The 20,569-nt window shown below is 36.3% G+C and overlaps 1 protein-coding gene across 2 annotated transcripts in view; it reads right to left on the bottom strand.

Annotated features, from left to right (window-relative positions):
* ANKRD12 (ankyrin repeat domain 12) overlaps window positions 1-19,921 on the bottom strand; it is a 40,240-nt gene extending 20,319 nt beyond the window's left edge. The window contains exons 1-5 of one of the 2 annotated variants that reach the window (XM_008630059.2): window positions 19,764-19,921; window positions 13,337-13,484; window positions 5,677-5,823; window positions 4,487-4,687; window positions 1,088-1,230 (exon numbers count right to left, since the gene is read on the bottom strand). In XM_008630059.2, coding sequence (XP_008628281.1) covers window positions 1,088-1,230; window positions 4,487-4,687; window positions 5,677-5,823; window positions 13,337-13,484; window positions 19,764-19,850 — 726 coding nt within the window. In that variant the 5' untranslated portion in view covers window positions 19,851-19,921. The remainder of the gene's footprint in view (window positions 1-1,087; window positions 1,231-4,486; window positions 4,688-5,676; window positions 5,824-13,336; window positions 13,485-19,763) is intronic. The other variant, XM_017729443.1, reaches the window with a different exon arrangement.
* Between the last annotated feature and the right edge of the window lie 648 nt (window positions 19,922-20,569).

Below are 20,569 nucleotides of genomic sequence, written 5' to 3'. Positions count from 1 at the left end.
TGCAATAAATCAAAATCATCAACTTCTCCATCATCAAGGGCAACAGTCTGTTAATGCTACAGTGATACCAAGGCCACTGCATTTTCAGCACAGTGTCCAGTATTAATTACATTTTTTTTCCTTATGTGGTAAGAATGGGGAAATTCAGCGGACAGTGATACCATAACAGGAAGCTTCAGAATTATTCTGGTACACAATCTCAATGAGATGGCCACAGGTACCTGTACTGAGACCAGATAAGCAAGAGGCCTCATTCTCCAAGACTCTACTAAAACTCTATGAAAGCTTGATCTAAAGACCCAAGATCTCTGCTTAGGTACCTATAAAAAGCAGTCACTAAACAGCTAATAAAAAAATTCCCAGCAGATTATCATAATTAATTTCTCTAGCTTTTCCAGAAAAACCTTTCAAACGGAACATCTTGTTTGGAAAGTGTACTTGATTGAAGCATGTATTCTATCTTTTGCTTTATACAACAGATTGCACACACAGTAATGAAATAAAAGATACATAAAGGGAAAGCAGAGTCACTTCTGCATCTTATTTGCAGAAATTAAGAACAAATTTAGAAGCTAATGTAAAATACCTACAGAGCTCCATTTATCTTCTCCCCTAAGTGCTGATTGGTAAATTTTAAAAAATAGTAAGAATACACATACATCAATTCTCCATTTCGATGCCATAAATAATACACAAAAAGAAATATAGGACATATAGGACCCTTAAATACTTATTAACATATATGCATAATATACACAAACCCACAGTACACTGTTAGTAGACATTTTTCTTTTGAGAATTCTGTACAGTAAAAGTTTCTCAAAAAAAGTTGCTAAAGTGATTATTTATTAAGAAAGTAAAGGGGAAACTTTTAAATATTTAAGACAACAGATATTGGTAGAAAGTATCTGGCAAAAGAAGTCAGATGAAACAAAGACAATCAGAACAACTTTAAGATGCTCCCAAAACAGCAGAAGCAGAACTAGAAGACCACATAACTGCAAAGAGGACAGTTAGAATTTGTTCTGAAGCTCCAGCATTTCAAGCCACGTATTTATACCCCCTCCCACTCTCCCAGAACACTCACGTTTCTATGCCCACTACTAGCAGAATCATGAAGTGGGGTATCATCATCCAAGCCCTGCGTGTTCACGTCAGCTCCCGCCGCTATCAGAACTTTAGCAACATCATAGTAACCAACATTACAAGCTTCATGCAGTGGTGTCCAACCTAGAGTGAAGAATGGTAGACTTAAGACTGAAAGATCAAAGATCTGTTTTTTTCCTCCTGTGCTGTAGATCTCTATTGCCTCCAAACATTTCAAAACACACTCTCACACACAGGACTTGGCAGGACAGCCACACCATGGGTCTGATGAACAATACATGCTTTATCAACTTTAAACCTCACGCCAAATTCCAAATTCTTCTCAGATTAAACTGAATGCTGGAATCACAAATCAAATAGTACAAGACAAAATCTGGCACAAGATCCCCAGGCTAAACATGTCAGAGATTCTTTGACTAGTAAACATTTGAACTGTGTTAAGTGTATATATAAATAATATTATTCTATATGAAAGCAGTTTGAAAACCACACTACTGGAAAAAATAAGTATGGCAAATTACCTTAACCATCACTCCTTTAGAGCTACTGAACATGTACTAGGAATCATTAACAACATTTAGCAGCTAGATAATAAGCTATTAATAGTGACAGAGAACTTATTGCTGGTATTTCCCAGAACACTAGTAATTTTTTGTAATTTTGATTTCCACAAGTGCAGTCCTCATTTTCTGCAGCAGAGCGTCAACTGAAGATGACAACCCACACAAGCTATATTCCTTACCTCAATTTCCTCTCCCCAGCTTGATGACTTCATAGCTGACCTGAACTGCTGTTGATGCCTTCTCAAAGCCCAGTTCTGGGGAGGCATTCAACTTTTGTTTTCAACATAACCAGTGCAAGTCTGGAGGAGTTTATTCACGTGAATCATGGGTCTAATCAGTAGCAGTCCTGTACCTCCACTTCATGGATGTACAAGAAACCCCTAACTTATCTAATCCCTCAGTAACTGGATTTCTCACCTTCATCTTTCACTCAACTTCCAAGCTGCCACTCATTTAAAATTTTAAAAAAGCTAAAAAGAAAGAAAGAAAAAAAAAGAAAGAAAAAAAAAAAGAAAGAAAAAGTGAAAAATAAAAGAAAAGCTTCTAGGTTATTCTAGAGCAAAACACTTCTTTCTGTTCTTCATACACTAAATCTCCTCTTCAATCATCACTTTAGTTACCCACTTCCAGCACTGTCTGGCTACCACCTCCTTCCTTCCATTTTCTTGCCACCTGCCCTTTTCACACTCACCCAACATGATAACACTCTTCTGCTCTCAGCCCTCTGATCCCTGTCTTTTATTCTCTGTATTAATTATCTCCATAACTTATTTTTCTCCATGTTGTACTGCTTTGCTTTTCCATCCTTTCACAATGTCCAGCCTGCCAACTCTAGTGCTGGCTTGCTGTCAATATCTGTTTCCTTTACTGTTGTTCTCACATGGCAGTATCATTCTGGCAGATATCCCATGAGCAGGGTTACTTCCTCCATTACTAATTCATTTTCTGCTCCTTTAGCTCTGCCAAATCCTTAGCTAAAAAACTCTAATTCTCTAAACTACACTGCATCCTAAATTCCTACTCTTCTCCACTCATGACTCACTGCTTCAATCCTCCCCCTCTTCTTGACTTCTCCCTCTGCACAGTATTTTGAAGTTCAGCCATCTCAGCTTCTCTCTTTGGATTACCAATAGAAAAATATCTTGCTTGATCCTAAACATCTCCTCCAGAATTCTGAATGAAGTCCCCAACCACTTGCTTCCAACTGGTTCTCAGAACCTGCTCTCAGCCATTGTCCTCTTCCTTCCATTTGCCTTTAAAATTAAGTATCTGCACGAGGTCAGACTGGGATGAAGCTATGAAGTTAACTTCCTCCAGAGCAGCCCATATGGTGCTGTGCATTGCATTTGGGGCTATACACCAGTACTCACAGCACATCGGGGTTTTGGCTACTGCTGAACAGGGCCTGTGAAGTGTCATGGTTTTCTCTCTCCCTCCTCCTGCACAAGAGGTTGGGAGGGGACATAGCCAGGACAGCTGATCCAAATGTGTATTCCATACCACAGGATGTCATGCAATAAAAGCTCAGTGAGAGAAGGAGGAAGGTGGGTTGTTTGTACATAATGGCATTTGTCTTTCCAAGCATCTGTTACATCTGCTGAGGTCCTGCTTCCCGGGAAGTGACTGAACATTTGCCTGATGATGGGAAATAGTGAATGAATTCCTCTTCTTCCTTTGCTTGCACATGCAGCTTTTGCTTTTCTTATTGAATGGTCTTTAACTCAAACTACAAGGGCTTTTTTCCATCTTATTTTCTCTCCACACCTTGTTGAAGAAGGGAAATAAGAGAGCAGCTGGGTGGGTGTCTGGCAGCCTGCCAAGGTCAACCCACTGCATCTCTTCTTGAAGGGTTTCTATTATTCTCCCTGTGATTTCTATGGGCCTGTCTTCTCCTGAACCTCCCCCTCCTTTTCTAAAATTGCTCTTGTCAACAAGTTCTTTTCATCTCCCCTCTCAACTTCTTTGAAGATCTCACAGGGTTCCACTTCTGCTTGTTTTCTTCTCTTCCTCTACATGCCAGTCCTGGGCAGCTTCATGTTCAAATACAAATTCAGCCACCCTGTGCAAACCAAGGAATTACCAATCTATTTCTTACCTAAAGTCATGATTTCAGTTAATCTCACTATTACCTTCTCTTGATGTCAAGTTTGAGCTGACAACTAATTGTACTACACAGTTCTTAGTTTCTCCCACAGGGGCCTGCTACCTCAACTCCTCTCAACCATTCCCACTGCGAACATAATTCAGACCCATAAACCAAAACCCGTAAACCCAAAAATACTGTCTATGTTACAACTTAACAAAGCTCATCAATCACTGCTGAAATCACAGCAAATACTGACATAGCAAAGCTATCATTAATCCAGCAAGACTAGATGACAAGTGCAACTATACCACTCTCATCTGCCTTGGTGCGTATCAGCTGTCCCGGTGAAGACAGCGCACATCACAGCGTCACCACCCTCACCATTACTAACTTTGCATCTCCTCACATAGCCCACAGTCTCACCATTTGACTCTACCCAGCATAACCCTATAAACTTCAGCAAGTGTGCACATATTTCTGTAAATACCTGCTGTGCAAAGGCCCTGGACACAGCTGAAACCTGTGTTATTACTATATTGTTCTAATAATACACTATGTACTATAGTGTCCCAGTACTACCACTACCATAGGAAAAGAGAAACACAATGTGGGAATTTCTATGAAGTTACATTTTTTCATTTGCATACAACACCAACTGAAAGGAAACCTCTGTTAACAACTTCAGTGTTACTTTTAATTTATACAGTTAAGAGTACTCATATTAACTTACCTGCAAAATCTTTTACATTTACATTTGCACCTAATCTGATTAGCTCCTTGACCTGTTTAACATCCCCTCGAATTGCTGCCATATGTAGAGGAGTTTCCCCTCGTTCGTTTCTCTTGTTAACTTTGTCTTTTTGTCTTGAAGAAGAGGTTGGAGTTTTCTTCTGGGTTGGTGTTGTTTGTAAGGAATGATTCAAGGTGCAATCTATAAAACAAGTTTTTAAATGGTCACTGTTAATTAAAATGAGGTAAAGTAAAAAGATTGTCTACACTTGCCTTCAAAAATAACAATGACCAGTGAATAATTATATGTAAATAAAAGACATTTCACCCTTCACACGTATCAACACAATGCTGATTTTCAATGTGAAAAAGGGCATTTTGCAAAATCTTACTATTTTAAGCAAGTTTCTAGGACAGATGAAGCCTATCCAAACTACAAGGTTCACATAGTCTGGTATAAATTCTGCTGAATCAAGACAAAGCGTGATCACGCAGATGAGTATCTACCCTGCTTCCTCTTCCTCCAGCAAAATTCCACTATATTTTTATGCAGTGGGATGCCAGTTTAAGGAATTACAGTCTGTGTACATAAATCCTCAGCTGTACCAACACAGCTGGGTGGACTGGATAGTTCCTTAAGGAAACCTTAAGCTATTTGCTTTTAAATAGCAATTCTGTAAAAACTTTACACCTGTACAACATATATACATACGTAAAGATTTTTTTTAAATACAGCTGGACCAAGGACAGTTTGAAATGGTGAATTAAAACCAAGATGTCCCTCCTCTCCCACTAAATCCTAAGGAAATGATCCCATTTCCTCCTAAATTAAAATCCTGCTCCAAAGTGAGACAGTAAGATAATAGTTCAGCTTCAATTAAAAAAAAAAGAAAGCATTTCAGGCTTTAAATAATCCATAAGAACAGAGTCTGAGAGGCAAAAATAATCAAAGGAAGAAATCTTCAATTTTTACAGCTATCATAGTGCAAAGCTTTTCACATAAATACAGAAGATCAAGAATTTTTCATCAAATTACTCATCTAGGTGAAGTAAGTTCTAACAGAAGTATGAATGATTTAAAATATGTGAAAAAAATCAAAGACTGTTGAAAAACATCAGGATTCAGAATATTCTGACTAGGACAGAACTAAACAGGCAAGAGGAAGAAAACTGTTAACTTTGTAAGATCACCTGGACTGTTGTCTCTTGCTGTCATCTGCATAAGAAGTGCCATCTGTTTGCGCTCTGACAGAGGGTAACCAAAAAGAATGCTAACCGGTGCTGATTTCTTATTCCCAGCATCCTTCTTCATTTTCTTTTTCTCCGGACCTTCCTTCTCTAGAAATAGGAACATTTAAAGACTCAAACTGCTGTTCCATCAGAAGAATATTTTTCTAGAAATAAAACCATCTCTTCAGGTCTGTAAACTGGTGATTGGTGGTAGGTGATGAAATACAGAAATTACAACTCTAACTTACTTCATTTGCATTAGTGATGGTTACCTGTTCTAATCGTATTAGGATAATAAGTTACTGAGACAAAGCACTTAAAGCTGTAAGCAGGATTACCAAAAAATTCTAAAAGATGAAAAACCTGTTTCACAGAAGGAATGCTGTATATGTCACAACTTGAATTCTCAGAGATTAAAAGTCAGGCAATTAAAAAATTCTGTAAAATCAGCTGGTCAGCTTTCAGCATTGAACACAGATCTGAGACTATGCTCTCTTCTACTTCTCTCAAGACACCATGTTAAAAATTAGGAAAAGACTATTTAATATTGGTATCTGCTAAGTAATTGGTTAAAAGATTGTTTCTCTCAAACTCATTCTGGTTTTTTATCTTAAAGCAATTTCTTCTCCAGAATTCATATCCTTCAAAAACATACAGCTATTTTATATACATAACTTCTTCCCTTTTATCAATATTTACGGAAGCTGTTTAATATTTCATGTCCATGTTTTAAACCAGGAGCTAAAATTACACATCTGAATAAACACATTAAAAAAGAAACAAAAACTCCCATGAAAACCAAGAAACTTTGTCATCTGCAAAAGCAGAAAACCTTAAAGGACTCCACTGAGGAAAACTTCTTTGACCTTCTGCAGAGAGGTAAAAATTAGAAGCTTAAGTCCCTTTGAGGTTCCTAGTTATCTTTTCACTTTCTACAAATCTGCCTTCTTTGTTGTTTCATTTGTTTCCTCTCAACTCATTTTCTGCCTTCCCAGCCTTCTCTAAATCTCATTTTCTAGGCCTGATTACAGACACAAGCTCTACTAATGCAATGCTCTTGAGGCCCAGGAAGGCACATCAACAGTTTTTATCTTGAATTCCACACTGACCCATAAGAAATACATGATTTTACAGGCTAAACAATTACAAGCAACAGTATTTTAAGACTGGAAAGTTACATACCTATGTACATATTTTAAAAACCTCTATAAATTTATCCATCCTGTTTAAAAAGGAAACAAGATCCCTTTTACAGAATCAAATGATAATTTTTTTCCTAAACTGCAAGCAACTCATAGCCTTGAATACCTAAAGAATTAATTCAATACCCAAATCAACACTATTTGTGTTGTGCCCCATTGATAAACATCTGCATAGGAAAATCAAAAAAAATGTTTACAATAAAATTGTACTTTCAACTTTTTCACTGCAAGTATGCTGTTCTCTCTGCAAGGATAATGTACAGCACACTCTTTATTGACTAATTTAGTACTTCTATCAAAATAACACATTTCAGCTTGACCAGCATAATCAGCTGCTTCTCAGCATATGCTATTTACTGCTCATGATTTTTTCCGTGAAAAACACACTTATCTTCATTCTGAATTATTCCTTACAATAATATAGCTATTTTCAGCTTGAGAAAATAATATATCAAAAGAAATGAAATAAAGCTTTTGATTATCTAGCTTCTACTCTTTTACCCACTGGGGTTGTCCAGATTTTTTGGGTTTTGCCTTTTTTCTTTCCATCAGCACAATTTATTCCTGTCTCATGTTCAGTCTTTAATTTACCCCTCCACTGAAATGCTTCTTCTATTACATTTTATTAACACAGTGTTTGCAAAGCATTTCTAGATCTTACCAAGTTAAACTACCCAATAAGAATACAACTGTTCTCACCAAGTTATACTGTAATTATGCACTTACCACTCAAAAAGAGACACAGTTTTACTAAAATGGCTATGAGACTTCATATGTATTTTCAGTAAGTCTAAACAGTTCAATGAACAAAAATCAGTACGATCAACAAAAAACCTAAAGAAGTCTCAAGACTCTAGCAGGTGCACCTGCTAATCCACTTACTGGAGTATGTTCTGGACAAGGCTATTGCTTTTCCCCCCAAAGATCTCATGGATACGACCTGGATCTGAGTATACAAGGTAAAACAAAATAGGACAAGAGGAGTGGAAGAAAGCCAAAAAAAAACCAACCAGGGAGTAGGGCATATAAAATAGGAAGTCTGATACATCAAAAAATAAATCAATGTTCCAAGACTACCATCACACAGTACACTACACTTGAACAGGAGGAGAGCACCTTAACATTTAGGAACTTCCAACTTTTTAGCTATTCTTTGTCTTGTGGTAACAGAAAACTTTTCACAGCTGTGTACTTGATGTTTCTACAATTTGAATAGCAATAACTTCCCTAATAGAGGAATAGTATCAGTTTAAGACACTACATTTAGGTTGAATTTAATATATAAAATTGACTGCTAAACTCAATTAGCTGGTTTGGTTTTTTGGTGGGGTTTTTTTGTTGGTTTGGTTTTTTTTTTGGTTGGCTGGTTTCTGTTTTGTTGTTTGGGCATTTTTTTGGTTGGTTTTTTGGTGGGTGTTTTTTAGATTTTGAGCATTTTGTTTTCAGATTCTATGGAATGCAAATACCTTCTTTTACATTCACATTCTCATTGTTGTCTGCTGTTCTTCAGCACTTGAAAATAGTATAAAAGGGAATTTTTTACTTTTTATTAAAAAAATAAAAACAAGAACTCTTCAAGTGGCTTCATGTTTAACCACCTTCATTAAATAAACTTCATAATACACAGCCAAATCCATCCGGACAGTATCTTTTTAAGATTTTCCCTTTGCAACACAAGCTTTTCACCAAACACTTAAAAAAATAATTTTGAAATATTCAGGTTATGTGAAACAGGAATTTAGGAGCACTTGAGCACTTATTTGTAAAGGAGCCCAATGAAATTCACTCACAATACTTAAAACGTACTGGCACAAGGAACAGCAGAAACACCACTGATTATTTTAGGATAATTTATGCATGACAGATTTTGTCCCACGGCAACCAATAATACATCTGGTTTTTTGTTTGCCTTTTTTTTTTTACTTGGATAAATTACAAATACCCACTCAAGTAATTTTTAATGGTTTAGAAAATTAAATTATTAAGTAATGTAATATGTGGATTTCTCAAAACAAATCATGCCAAACTAACAAAGTATTTCATTTGGTAAAATAATCACCTTAGTAAGTGGACAAAAGAAATCAGGGAAAAAAACCTCACCAAATTCAAACTTCAGGGCTCATGATAGTCTGTTTTCATGTAAAAGACTCTATCATAGTCCAAATTGTAAAGAATAACAGGATCAAAAAATAGGACCATGCAAAATTAAAATAGAAACTGCTTGAAATAAATGCTATGAAGTTATAAGATTGAATGATATACAACCAAAGACTAACATGTTCATTGCTAATGATTGTACAAGATGGGTCAAGATAACTGCAGATGATGAAGTTCAGAGACAGAGTTACTCAGCTCTGCGTGATCATGGCAACCTGACTGAAGTTATTTTCCAAGAGAAACACATCATGACTGGCTGTGGGTCCCCCCCCCCGCGGAAAAAAAGAGAAAGCTCAGAATGTGATGCAGAGACCTCACAGTGCACTTAACAATGCAGAGATTTCAAGGTACTACTGTGATACCTAATTAATCAAGTTTATGACATTTATTTAACAAAACCAACACACAAAACCACCTCCCCTTTCCTGCCTCTAGCCCAAACAACAGTTAAATAAACTTGTTATAGTTGAACAATAAGCCCAAATCCAGCAAGCGGTGTGTCAACAGTCTCTTCAACACCCCCACTCACCCCTGTAACTACAGGAAGCACAAGCACAGAAATTGTGTTAACTGTGATGTACCCATGCAACATGAAGAGGTCAGTTGCTTTGCTCTTCTGGATGTCAGCTAAGTGCTAAAAGAAGTATGACTGTGCCACGTTTGGACTACTTTAAAGACTGAAATTGAAGGGATCAGAGAACAAAACCAAGATCCTACTATAAACAGTAAATCTGGAGAACATAATTTCCAAGAAAGATCAACAAATTACCATGTTCAGTGTAATTGTAACTCGTTCCTGAATAATCAACTGTGTAACGTCTTTACAATGAAAAGATTTTTAGGATCTGCGGCTATATTTAATTATTATGAAAAATTCAAATTTATCTCTTTAGACTAATAAGGTGGAGAAAGCAAACAAATCTGACCTCTGCAAAATCAACACTTGTGGTTATTGGAATAAGAACAGTAGGCATCAGAGGTTATTTAAAACTAACCAGATTATTTAAATAAATTAAGAAAATTCAAATAACTCTATTTAAGTAGTTTAAATAACTGATGGCTTTTCAATCCAATTATGGTTTTGGATTGGGAGATTTAAAATCAGAGAATTTATTTTAAAAGATAAGAAAAATAATTCTGCTTTGACCATCCAATCCAGCAGTCTCAATCAAAGCTTGCACACAGACTCCTCCCTAAGACTTACCTATAAACAGATTAAAGCTATACTGCAGTATAAATAAATTTGTCTGCAGTATGTATACATTGTATTAGCTTTTTGTGGTTGCTCTGACCAAGAACGGGGATGTCATGAGAGAGCCCTCAGTTCAGGGTAGCCACCACAATCAGGGGAGTGTCACAGACAGCGCCACACAACAGAAGAAACACAACAGGATGCTGCTGATAAACACAGGGACAGAGTGTCCTTCCAGGTGTGTCCTGTTCCCAGGGGCCTCTTCAGAAGGCCACAGCTCTCCTGGGACTCATGTTCTCTTTCAGACCTGGGCAGACTTTGCAGCTACTTCAGCCATCTCAACTGGCATTGCAGGACTGCCTTTACACAACTGGATGCAGTCTCCATGGCTACTAAATTATTAAGAAAGTAACTAAAAGGCTCAATATTGAAATATCGAATACAAATTTATTGCAGCATTTTCTTAAGAAAAAAAAAATTAAATTTACATTTAGATGAAGAGGTGGGCTATAATTGTTCTGGACTCTTACAGTACTATACAAATGCTGTTTGGTTTCAATTTTTCCAAAACTGACTGGGTGCAAAATGTACTTTATGTATAGCGCTGCAGAAATCAAATGGAAAAAAAATCCCCAAACATTTCAGTGTTATGTTAACATTCATTTTGGCTGTCCATGTTCATTACCACTTGCAGTATTTAGACAATACCTGAAGTAGAAAACAAAAAAAGCTCACCGGAGAGAGAAGCAGAGGAGCAAGTTTTACAAAAATCAGTAAAGAAAAGACAAAATGTTAGTTTACGGAAGACCCAGAGATACAACCAAGAAAGCTCTAACGATGTAAAGCTCTAAAAATTAGGTATTCCCATTCTATGACTCATTTACATGCCTAAACAGGATGAAATCCAGTCATCATGGAGTTCCTACAATCAGCTAGCGACCCTCCCACGTATCTGGGGGATAAACCATTTATTAAACTATTAGATTTTTTTATCCTCTAGCTACTTTTATGGCAATTTTTTTCTTTTTTTAACTCAGACACATTTTTAATGACCTTAAAGGTGATAAGAAGCTTTTCATCACCTCTTCTTTTTCCCCCTCTGTCTCTGATTACATTCTCATTTCCAAAAACTTACTTTCTTCCTTCTCAACACTCTCCATTCTCTGTACACAGCTATCAGGGAGACATTTCTCTCAGAGGTAACAGCTTAGCTCACTGAGAGCAAACCTTTTCCATGTCTAATGCCAAGTTTGTGCCAGAAGCAGCACTGCATTTCATGATCACTCATGTCAGTCCTAATCCATGTCAGTGACAAACCTGGCACCAATTTAAGTATCTAATTCCCAGCGGTCTAATCTAATTGGTTAGGCACAGAATCAGCATTACAGGAACAGTTTTTTCATCCCAGTAATGCTCCTGCTCTAAAGTTTCTGGAAGGCTTACGCACCAAGTTTCCCACCTGCAAAGGGCAGTTGCTCTTACCTCCTTACCTCAGCAGAAACGAAATGTTTGCCAAGCTGTCATGTTTGCTACCATAGTTAAGAGCCACGTGCCTTCTACTTTTATGTTAAGTATTTCTTGCCCATACTTGAATTGTCTATTTCATCTCCCTGCTACAACTTGTGACAAAAAGATTTTGTAGTGTGAGCACTGCCTTATTGTGCACGTCTACATGTCTGAAGTAACCAATCTTGTTTATGGCAGCTGTGACAATAGAGGCTATAGCACAAGACACACAAAAAGTTCTCCTACTTTACAAGATGCTTGTGACAATGACTTATTTAAAGTTGATGGGGGTGGGGAGACACAACAAAAGATTTTCAACACAGAAAACTTTTGATAAATACTAGATATTACATCTACACACATTTATTTCCATTATGAAAAAAATAGTTATGGTCTACTACCAAGCAAAAAATTTAATAAAGCAGATGTTGGGAGCATACTTCTAATTTAGACATGGTGTTTTCAGAATCAAGTGGTATCATGAATAGTGTAAGACTCAAGAATGCTGTAAAACCACTGAAAACAGAACTAAAGCTAGGAGCATCGTTTTGTAATGTGATTATTTCAATATGGATTTCATACTACAGTCTCTTTACAGTAATATGTATGTATTATCAAAAAGCCAAATCTTCTGCATGAAATCAATCCTGAACAAAAATTAAACACACACTGAGGTATACACCTCCATCTTGCCTTTAAACCTCAGCACATTAACGGAACTACCCAGTCATGAAAATATTCAAATGTACAATAAGAAATGCATAAAAAAGTGTAGCACTGAGCCTTTGAGAAATTTGGGAACATGCGTTCTGCTGGCCACGGATACTGTTTGGTTATCAACTGAACTATTACTGTTATTGCACAATGACATCGATAATTAGTTACCTAAACCCAGAGATAACTGTACCTCTTGGAATGTATCCAGCTCCCTCCATCTTGATTTGAAAAGAACTCTGTTAAGAATGGTAGTTTGAAGCCTTAAAATCAGTTCTAATAGAGTAAGCTTAAGCTTACTCTATTAGAAGAACTACTCAGCCTGTGCAGAAAATTTACAGATCATAGGAACTTAAACTGGAAGGAAAGTGTGCTCTCCACGACTAGTTTAATTAGCTCTGTCACCTTAGCAACCTTTTTTTTGTATGAAGAACAGTACATCTACCAATCTATCTGACACTCCCTCCCAAAAAAAGGCTATGAAAGGCTGACAGCTGTGTCTCAAATCAAGGCATCGACATGGTTTTTCATCCGTTTACTCATTTAAACAAATGGACCTCTAGAGATGACAATACAAAGAAAGATTTGTTACTGAAACAGAAGGAAAGAATGAGGTTAGGAAACAACTGGGGGATACAGATCAACTGTGGTGGCATGCTGGCCATTGCTAATGACAGGAAGAAAGCCTATCAGACTGAGATGCAACAATCAGAAGCAAGCAAGCAACTTTTATACTTAGTATTCTTTTTAAAGAGAAAAAGAAATCAATATAAAAACATACTATACAATTAATTAAGTCAGGATGTACTTTACCGACAAATAATTAGTTAAGGAAATAAAAAGGTTCTACCTGTGTCTGAATTGCGATCTTCATTTCTGGATGGACTAATAGTAAAAGGAAGTTTACGTTTCATGGAAGACTTTTCTTTCATCTCCTTCCCCACATCAGTCCTATCCACTTTTGGAGTTTTGCTGTAGGATGCAATCTTGTCCTTGCTCTAATATAAATAAAAAGTATACTAAGTAATTTTTGCATAAAGCAGAATAGTCTTATAATATATACAGACTGAAAGGACTGATATGTGTGAATGTATGTGCTTGTGTATAAGTTTGTGTATTACCCAGTTTTTTGAATAAACAAAATAATCAATGGCATGTTGTTTTAAAATTATTAACTTCTATGTCATTTCTACTTTCAGATACACCACTGTAGAAATGCTGTTCACTATTAAAGCCTTCATTAATTAGCAAAAGAACAACACAAACTAAACAAAAATTTGCCAAGTCTTGATGACCACCCCAATTTCCTTCCCTGACCATAACATAATAATCCCACTAAAAGCACATTAAAAGCCCACACTGCAATTCAGACTGTGAATTGTAAAGCCCCCAAACCCCCCTAATTACCCTCCCCAGCCTCTACTCCCACCCTGTAAAGCATCCATAAAGAATTCCCTTTCTATTTCAACAATAATAGTCTAATGTTTCATTTTAGAAAATCTGTGAAGAAACGTTTAAAGTTCATATCAAATTTAGAAAAAACAGGTACAAGCTATTTGGATTTTTGAGGTGTATAAATCTAGGGATTTTTGTCTTATAAACCATATTTCAAATAAACAGAGAAAGCCTAAACGGGCCCAATATTAACTTATACTTGGATTACTTCACTAATACAGGAGGAAAGAATGTAAAAGATACCAGGTTAAAGACTGCTTGAGAGAGCCCGCTGCAAACCCCAACATTTTAGCCTACCAATCGAGATGCAATGCAGAGACACCATGTTCTCTGTTCACTACATGCTGCAGAAACACATTATCCAGCTATGTCAGCTAACACAACTCCCCAGCTTTATATCATTCTTAACACATGATCAGATGAAATCACTAACAGATTAATCTCCTAAACGTAGAAGAAGAACATACACTGCCTTGCCAATCACTGAAAATCAAAAGGCTGGTCCTTGGTACTTCTGAAGATTTATTCTGATTGAAGGAAAACTAGAAAAGAGCTTCAAGTAAAGGTATTGTTCTCAAAGGCACCTTTCCTTTTTTAAAAAAAAAAACTCAGGTAAGAAGAAGTGATTATAAAAAGAACCTGCAAACTCTATAACCTTCAGAAGACAAATGTGCCAGGAAAATGACAAATAAGCCATTAGTCTATGTCAACAGAATTCCTGAGGTATAAAGGCTGCTGCCCACAGAGAACACATACCTTCTTCACTCCGAGTTTAGAAACCCAAAAGACCAAAATCCAAAACCAAAATGCAGAATAAAAACCCACACACCAAAACTAAAGCCAACCCTCCTTCAAAACCCCAATGGAAACAATTCCCCCGGTTTCTTTTTTACATGCTAGAATAAGAAAATCTAAAAACCTAAACCCTTTAAGATTCCCCACAGCCCTTGGGAAATACAGTGCCTGTGGTATTACTTATGGAACAAGCTAATCCATCTAACACAAGTCATCATTTGCAAATGCATCTGTAAGTTGATAAAAGCAGATCCAAACTCCATTAAGCCTTTTCTGATTGCTTCCACTACACACTCAAGTTTCCCACTTGACCCCAATCTCACCACGGGCTTTCTCATCCCTTGTTCCAAACAATCCAATTATTTCCCATATCTGTGTATTTAAATTTCCCACAATATTATAAAGTGGCATTAAAAATGTATTGCTTTCTCTAGAATATTATCTTATGCAATAGAAAGGATGAACTAAAAATAATTCATAATTCCTAAACAGGAAGCATTGGTTTCAACTTGTTCTGTAGAAAAAAAAAACCAAAACAACAAACCCACAACTTTTTGCTGCTGGTAATCTTTAAAAAGAAACCCTTTTTTGGGGGCACTCATCAGTAAAATACATTTGTAGGTGCTCACAAAGAGGCACAAGCTGCTTAAGTAATTTGATAGCTTTACAATTATTCTTAAATTGCTTGTATGTATTATGTTAAATATTACGACTGATGCACTAGTTTTTGAATAATGACTGAAAATTAATTTTGTAATGATCTAATTAGGAGGAGAGGTAGTTCAAAATGCATACTTTCAGATAAATAAGAACACATTGAAAATGAAAAAAAAAGGCTATCTACAGAATACACAGAAACAGAAAAAAAAAAGACACTATTTTGTTCCTTAGATGCTTATTTCCTTAGTGGAAATAAGCACTCAGCATTCAGCGGTGGACTTTCCAATCCAAAAGATGCAATGAACAGGGTGTTTGAGAAGTCTGTACAAAGTTGATGCTATTTATTATTTTTGGTGACAATGCTGAAATAGAGATACAATCAGATATGCAGACATCATCACAACTGAGAGGGAGAAGCAAAAAGCCCTGGCAAGGAGAATGTAAAATGACTGACTGATCTGAAAAGCAGTCTTAATACAAAACAAAAGAGGAAAAGCCAGGGTAAAACCAAGGTTTTCCAAACTGATAAAAAAAATTAACTGTACAATCCCAAAATGCTGTGTTAAAAGACAGAAACCTCTTAACAGCATCCTGGATTCAACTTTAAGTAAAGGAAGGCAAGAAGAAGTAGAAATCCTGCAGGTTAGACCAGGCATTCCACTTTAAAGAGTGGGCATTCACTGTTCCAGTTGCTCCTGGTCACTGCAACAGCATGGACATCTCTTTTTCAGGGTCCAAAGCAAGGTTCAAAACTCAGCATCAACAGGTCTGTGCATTACTTTAATGTGATCCATGGAAGCAACCCAAAATGGAGTTGACATTTTTCATAAAATAACCTGTAAGTCCTGCGGACTTTCTAAAGAGATTAATTAACCTAAAGTGAAAACTGCTAATTGGATAAAACACTGAAGACATGTTGATGTTCAGAAAACTAAACTACTGCTGCAAAGTGAAAAGCATTACATACTTTCCATGTCCACTACAGTTAGAGAACATTTAATGGCTTTAGACTGCAACAGGAGACTAGCAAAGGTTATTTATCCTTCTACTAAACATCTAACTCTATGCCAGTCAGCATAATTAAGTATCAGAATAAACTGCCCAAGGAGACAGGAATTTCCATCAGGCAAGCCTTTAAAGAAAAGGTCTGGCAAACATCTGTCAGGAACTGCTTACAGCTTATTCTACTCTGGGGCAAATGGATGAACTGGATCTGCATGTCTCAACGTTTAATGCATGCCTCACTGGAGGATGTAGTAACAAGGAAAAATTTTCACTGTCAACAAAACCATACTAGTGTGCTGTGATGAGGAACACATTTTTAATCTGTTCAACAGGAACTGTCTCAGAAGGCTAACAAACAGCAGTCTGGACAATTTCTTGATATCCCATTCCAGCTCTATTGTCTGGTACTGCTACAATCAATGACAAGACACAAAAGGAGACAACAGAGAGCCATATAATCTAGCAGATGTACTAAGCCCAGGGAGAACAAGCATTCTTTTTCTGCCTATCAAAGATAATTACATACTGAAGCGTGTTCTGTATGGTATTAAATGGTTTTTGGCACTGTTGTTGGAGTCTTCCAAGGAGAGAATTAATTCTTACAAACTCCAAATGTGTTTCTCCTTTGGATGACATATCCATTGTTTACTTCCTGAGTTTGGCCATATAAAGTATAAATTCAGATAAATTAAAATTTCATTATGTTCGTATGTTTATGAAATATTTTATGCAAACATTAGATGGCCTAGCTGCTGTACACACTTGTACTGTTTTTTAATGCTTGCCAGATGAGCAACTGAAATAAAAATACATGTACCCTAAAGCATACATGATATAAACTCAGCTTATTAACAGGAATGTTATTTCTAATGGGTTTTTTTGAGTTCTCAGAAGACCTGAACACATAGCTGATTTACATAGCTATTCACTGGTTGTTGAGGCTGTATTATAAGCATTAATTTCTGGACAAATATGAAAGATTATGCCTGATAATAACAACAGTAACTTCACTACATTTCTCTGTCAACAGTTAAGAGTGCACAACCAGAACTAGCTAAACAGTGTAACAACTATGAAAGGGAAATCAAACCCTGCAAGTGTTTTTTCTTTTATCTTATGTTAAGCACTGGAATAGTCTTATGCCATTTAGGCCATTACAGCTTTTACTTTGAGAAAAATGAGGATTTTAATGGAGTGGTATCCTTTAGCATTACTGTTCACTTGTAAGAGGCACGGTTTTGTATGAACATTATTTCACACTGGGCTTTCGTATTTCCTTACATCAATTACACTAGCTAATGAATCCCTAACATTTTGCATAGTAACTTCTAAAGCTTTAAGAACTATTACTTTTAAATTCATGGTTGCAAATGTTTATGCATTGAGAAAAATCTTTATTTGCTTTACAGAAATTTCCACTACTTTTTAAAGACATTTCATTAAAATTATCACTGTTGATTTGGCCTGGTCAATCTTTATTTCAGAGTTCTATGTTTGTGTATATAGTACAGATTTGCCTTCATGACTTTGTGTTGTTCGAACTCACATTTTACTCTTAGCCTATCTCCTGCCAAATTCTAAATTATTTTCTTGGCTGGATCTAAATTATGGCATTTTGGCAATATTTTCTCTATTTTTTCTAATACACTCTAAAGAGTAGAGATTAGTCAAAGGCCAGCTGAACACTTCTCACAATTGTCTGTGTGTTAGAGAACAAGTATGTGACAGAGTAAGTGACTATTTAACATAACCATGTATTCAGTTCTTCTCAAAAGATGACAACTGTATTTATTATGCTAAAAACCTGAATACAGGAATATCAACTGAGACACTTATGTTCTTTATTAATAATAATAATACTCCATTTTTATTTAGGATCTTATATTTTCAGCACTACACATCATTTTACATCATACAATTCCAAACCACACCCTACACTATTCTAATCTCAAGTTGTACACTGTACCAGGGCGGACACTGAGCAACACCGGATAAAACAGTGCAAGCAGTTTATCAATTTACTTTTTGGTATCAACTTCATCAGTCCATCACTGGGATTCCATATTCATACACTTGGTCAAACTTCTGTTCCCTCCTCTTTACCTAAATTACTGAATGACACTTCAATTGATCATATCTCAAACAAGGACCAGAATAAAAAGAAAGAAAAACCAAACCCAACATTATTTCATCCCTTTACTAGTAAGCCAATTTCCTTTCCACGTGTTACTCTCTTATCTTTCCCTTCTTATCTAAGTAGTTCAGCAGAGCGAGCAGAAAGAATTACCTTTGCCACACTTTACTGGGACCAATGAAACAAACTGGAAAGAGACCAAAAGGTCTAAAGGTTTCTATGAATTTTTTTGGAAGGCAAAAAGTTGCAAGTAGATGCTGAATCTTCTAATCTTTTTCTATTTTTTAACCTCTTCCTGTCCTGCATCCATTCATCAAATGGTCTTGCAGAGAACACAGATTTCAACAAAAGAGTAAGTCTGACCACACACACACAAAAAATCCTTTTCTAGAGAAGACAGTTCTAAAGATTGCTGTGAAACAAACAGATTCTCTCTCCCTAGGGCAACATACATGTAACTAACTCGTCGTTCTCAATGCAGAGTATTATTCCAGCTTCTGTTATTCATTAGCAGTACAGATAAACCCATGGTCTACTGTACACGTGTACTAGCCAGACACATTGGAGAACTGGGTGATTTGCAACTTAGCTCCAGAACTCTAAAAATTATGGGATACTTCACATTTATAAACAACAAACCACTCTTCAGCATGACTGGATTTCCCATATTCCTTCATTCTCTAACACTCAAAAGTGGATTGTACAATTTTTAAATGGGACTCCCTTGTACAGGAGCTACTCTCAAGCTTTGTGCAGCATTTGGCTTTTAAGTCCTCCCTCACAGAGTGAAAAAGTCCCCGTGTTATAAAGAAATATAAGAAACTGGTGTTTTTCTTTGGTCTGTGCTCTGTCACACCTTCACAAATGTTTTGTGTGTTTGTTACAGAGAGTAACACGTTGTAAAATAAAATAAAATATGGATCATTCTTCTTGTGAGTATATACAGACTTCATTTTAGCTAAGATGTAGTGGCTAACACTAGCTTACATCAAATAAAACCAAAGCTCCCAGCTTCCTTTTAAATTAACCTGCAAGTTACAATAAAAGTCAAATTCTGTCCCACAGTTTAACTTACAGTTAAAGCAATGTAAAAATGTATAATTTTTTTTCTATACTGAAGGTATCAGAACACAAATTCATATTTATTTCTTCCCATTACAGCAACAAAAAAAATGACATATACTTCATTTTACTGAAGTTAAATGGGCATCAATATAATTTTTGTTACCTTTCTTGCAGTTGTTTTTTCCACCATGGTGCTATTGCTGTCAGAATTTTCAACTTTAACTGTTTTTGTAGACCCAAATTTGGGCATTTTATAGCTGTTTAGCTAGCTGTATCTTGTATCAGCGGGTTCATCCTGTGTCTGAAAAACAAACAAACAGCATTACATAAATATACACACTGCGGTGTCATTTCAGGACAAATATTACTGCAGATGGTAAAGAGCTGAATAGTACCCCAAAAAAGATGACTAATAATGACACCAGGCTTCAAGCATCCTCCTCATATGCAGCTCAAACCTTGGGGCAAAACCCCAAAAGGTCTAACATGGCTGTTGCTGGGGATGGTGTCATGAAAAAAGCACCAAGTCAGCTGCTGAACTGCTTCACCCCTCTAGCTTACCTTCTTGGAAGACTTAACATTTTTGGTTATTTTAATAGGTCCATAGGTTCAGTATCTCACTTCATGTTAAATGCACTAAGACTTGGAAAGATGCACAAGATTTCTAGAAACACTGGGAAGAGAATTTAGGTTTTCTAGCTTGAGAAACTGAAATATTGTATATTCAAAGTTGTATGAAAAGAAAGTCAGGTCTTGTGGTTTATTATCCTTCCTGTTGGATCAAGAGATGCCTGCTAGAAGAAAAATCCTCTAAAGCTTAGACCTGGAACTAGAAACCTTAATTTCCACTGTCTATCAAATTATATACATAAGTCACCACTAGAGACAGATATGTATCTATATAAAGCTTCAAGAGCTGTGTAGTGTTTCATCTCCATCTCAAAAAAGTGTCATTACAGATTCACATAA

This window comes from Corvus brachyrhynchos, unplaced genomic scaffold, assembly GCF_000691975.1.
Source record: "Corvus brachyrhynchos isolate BGI_N302 unplaced genomic scaffold, ASM69197v1 scaffold331, whole genome shotgun sequence".
NCBI lineage: Eukaryota > Metazoa > Chordata > Aves > Passeriformes > Corvidae > Corvus > Corvus brachyrhynchos.
Note: the sequence above shows the minus strand (reverse complement) of the source record. Positions and strands in the feature narration are given on the sequence as shown.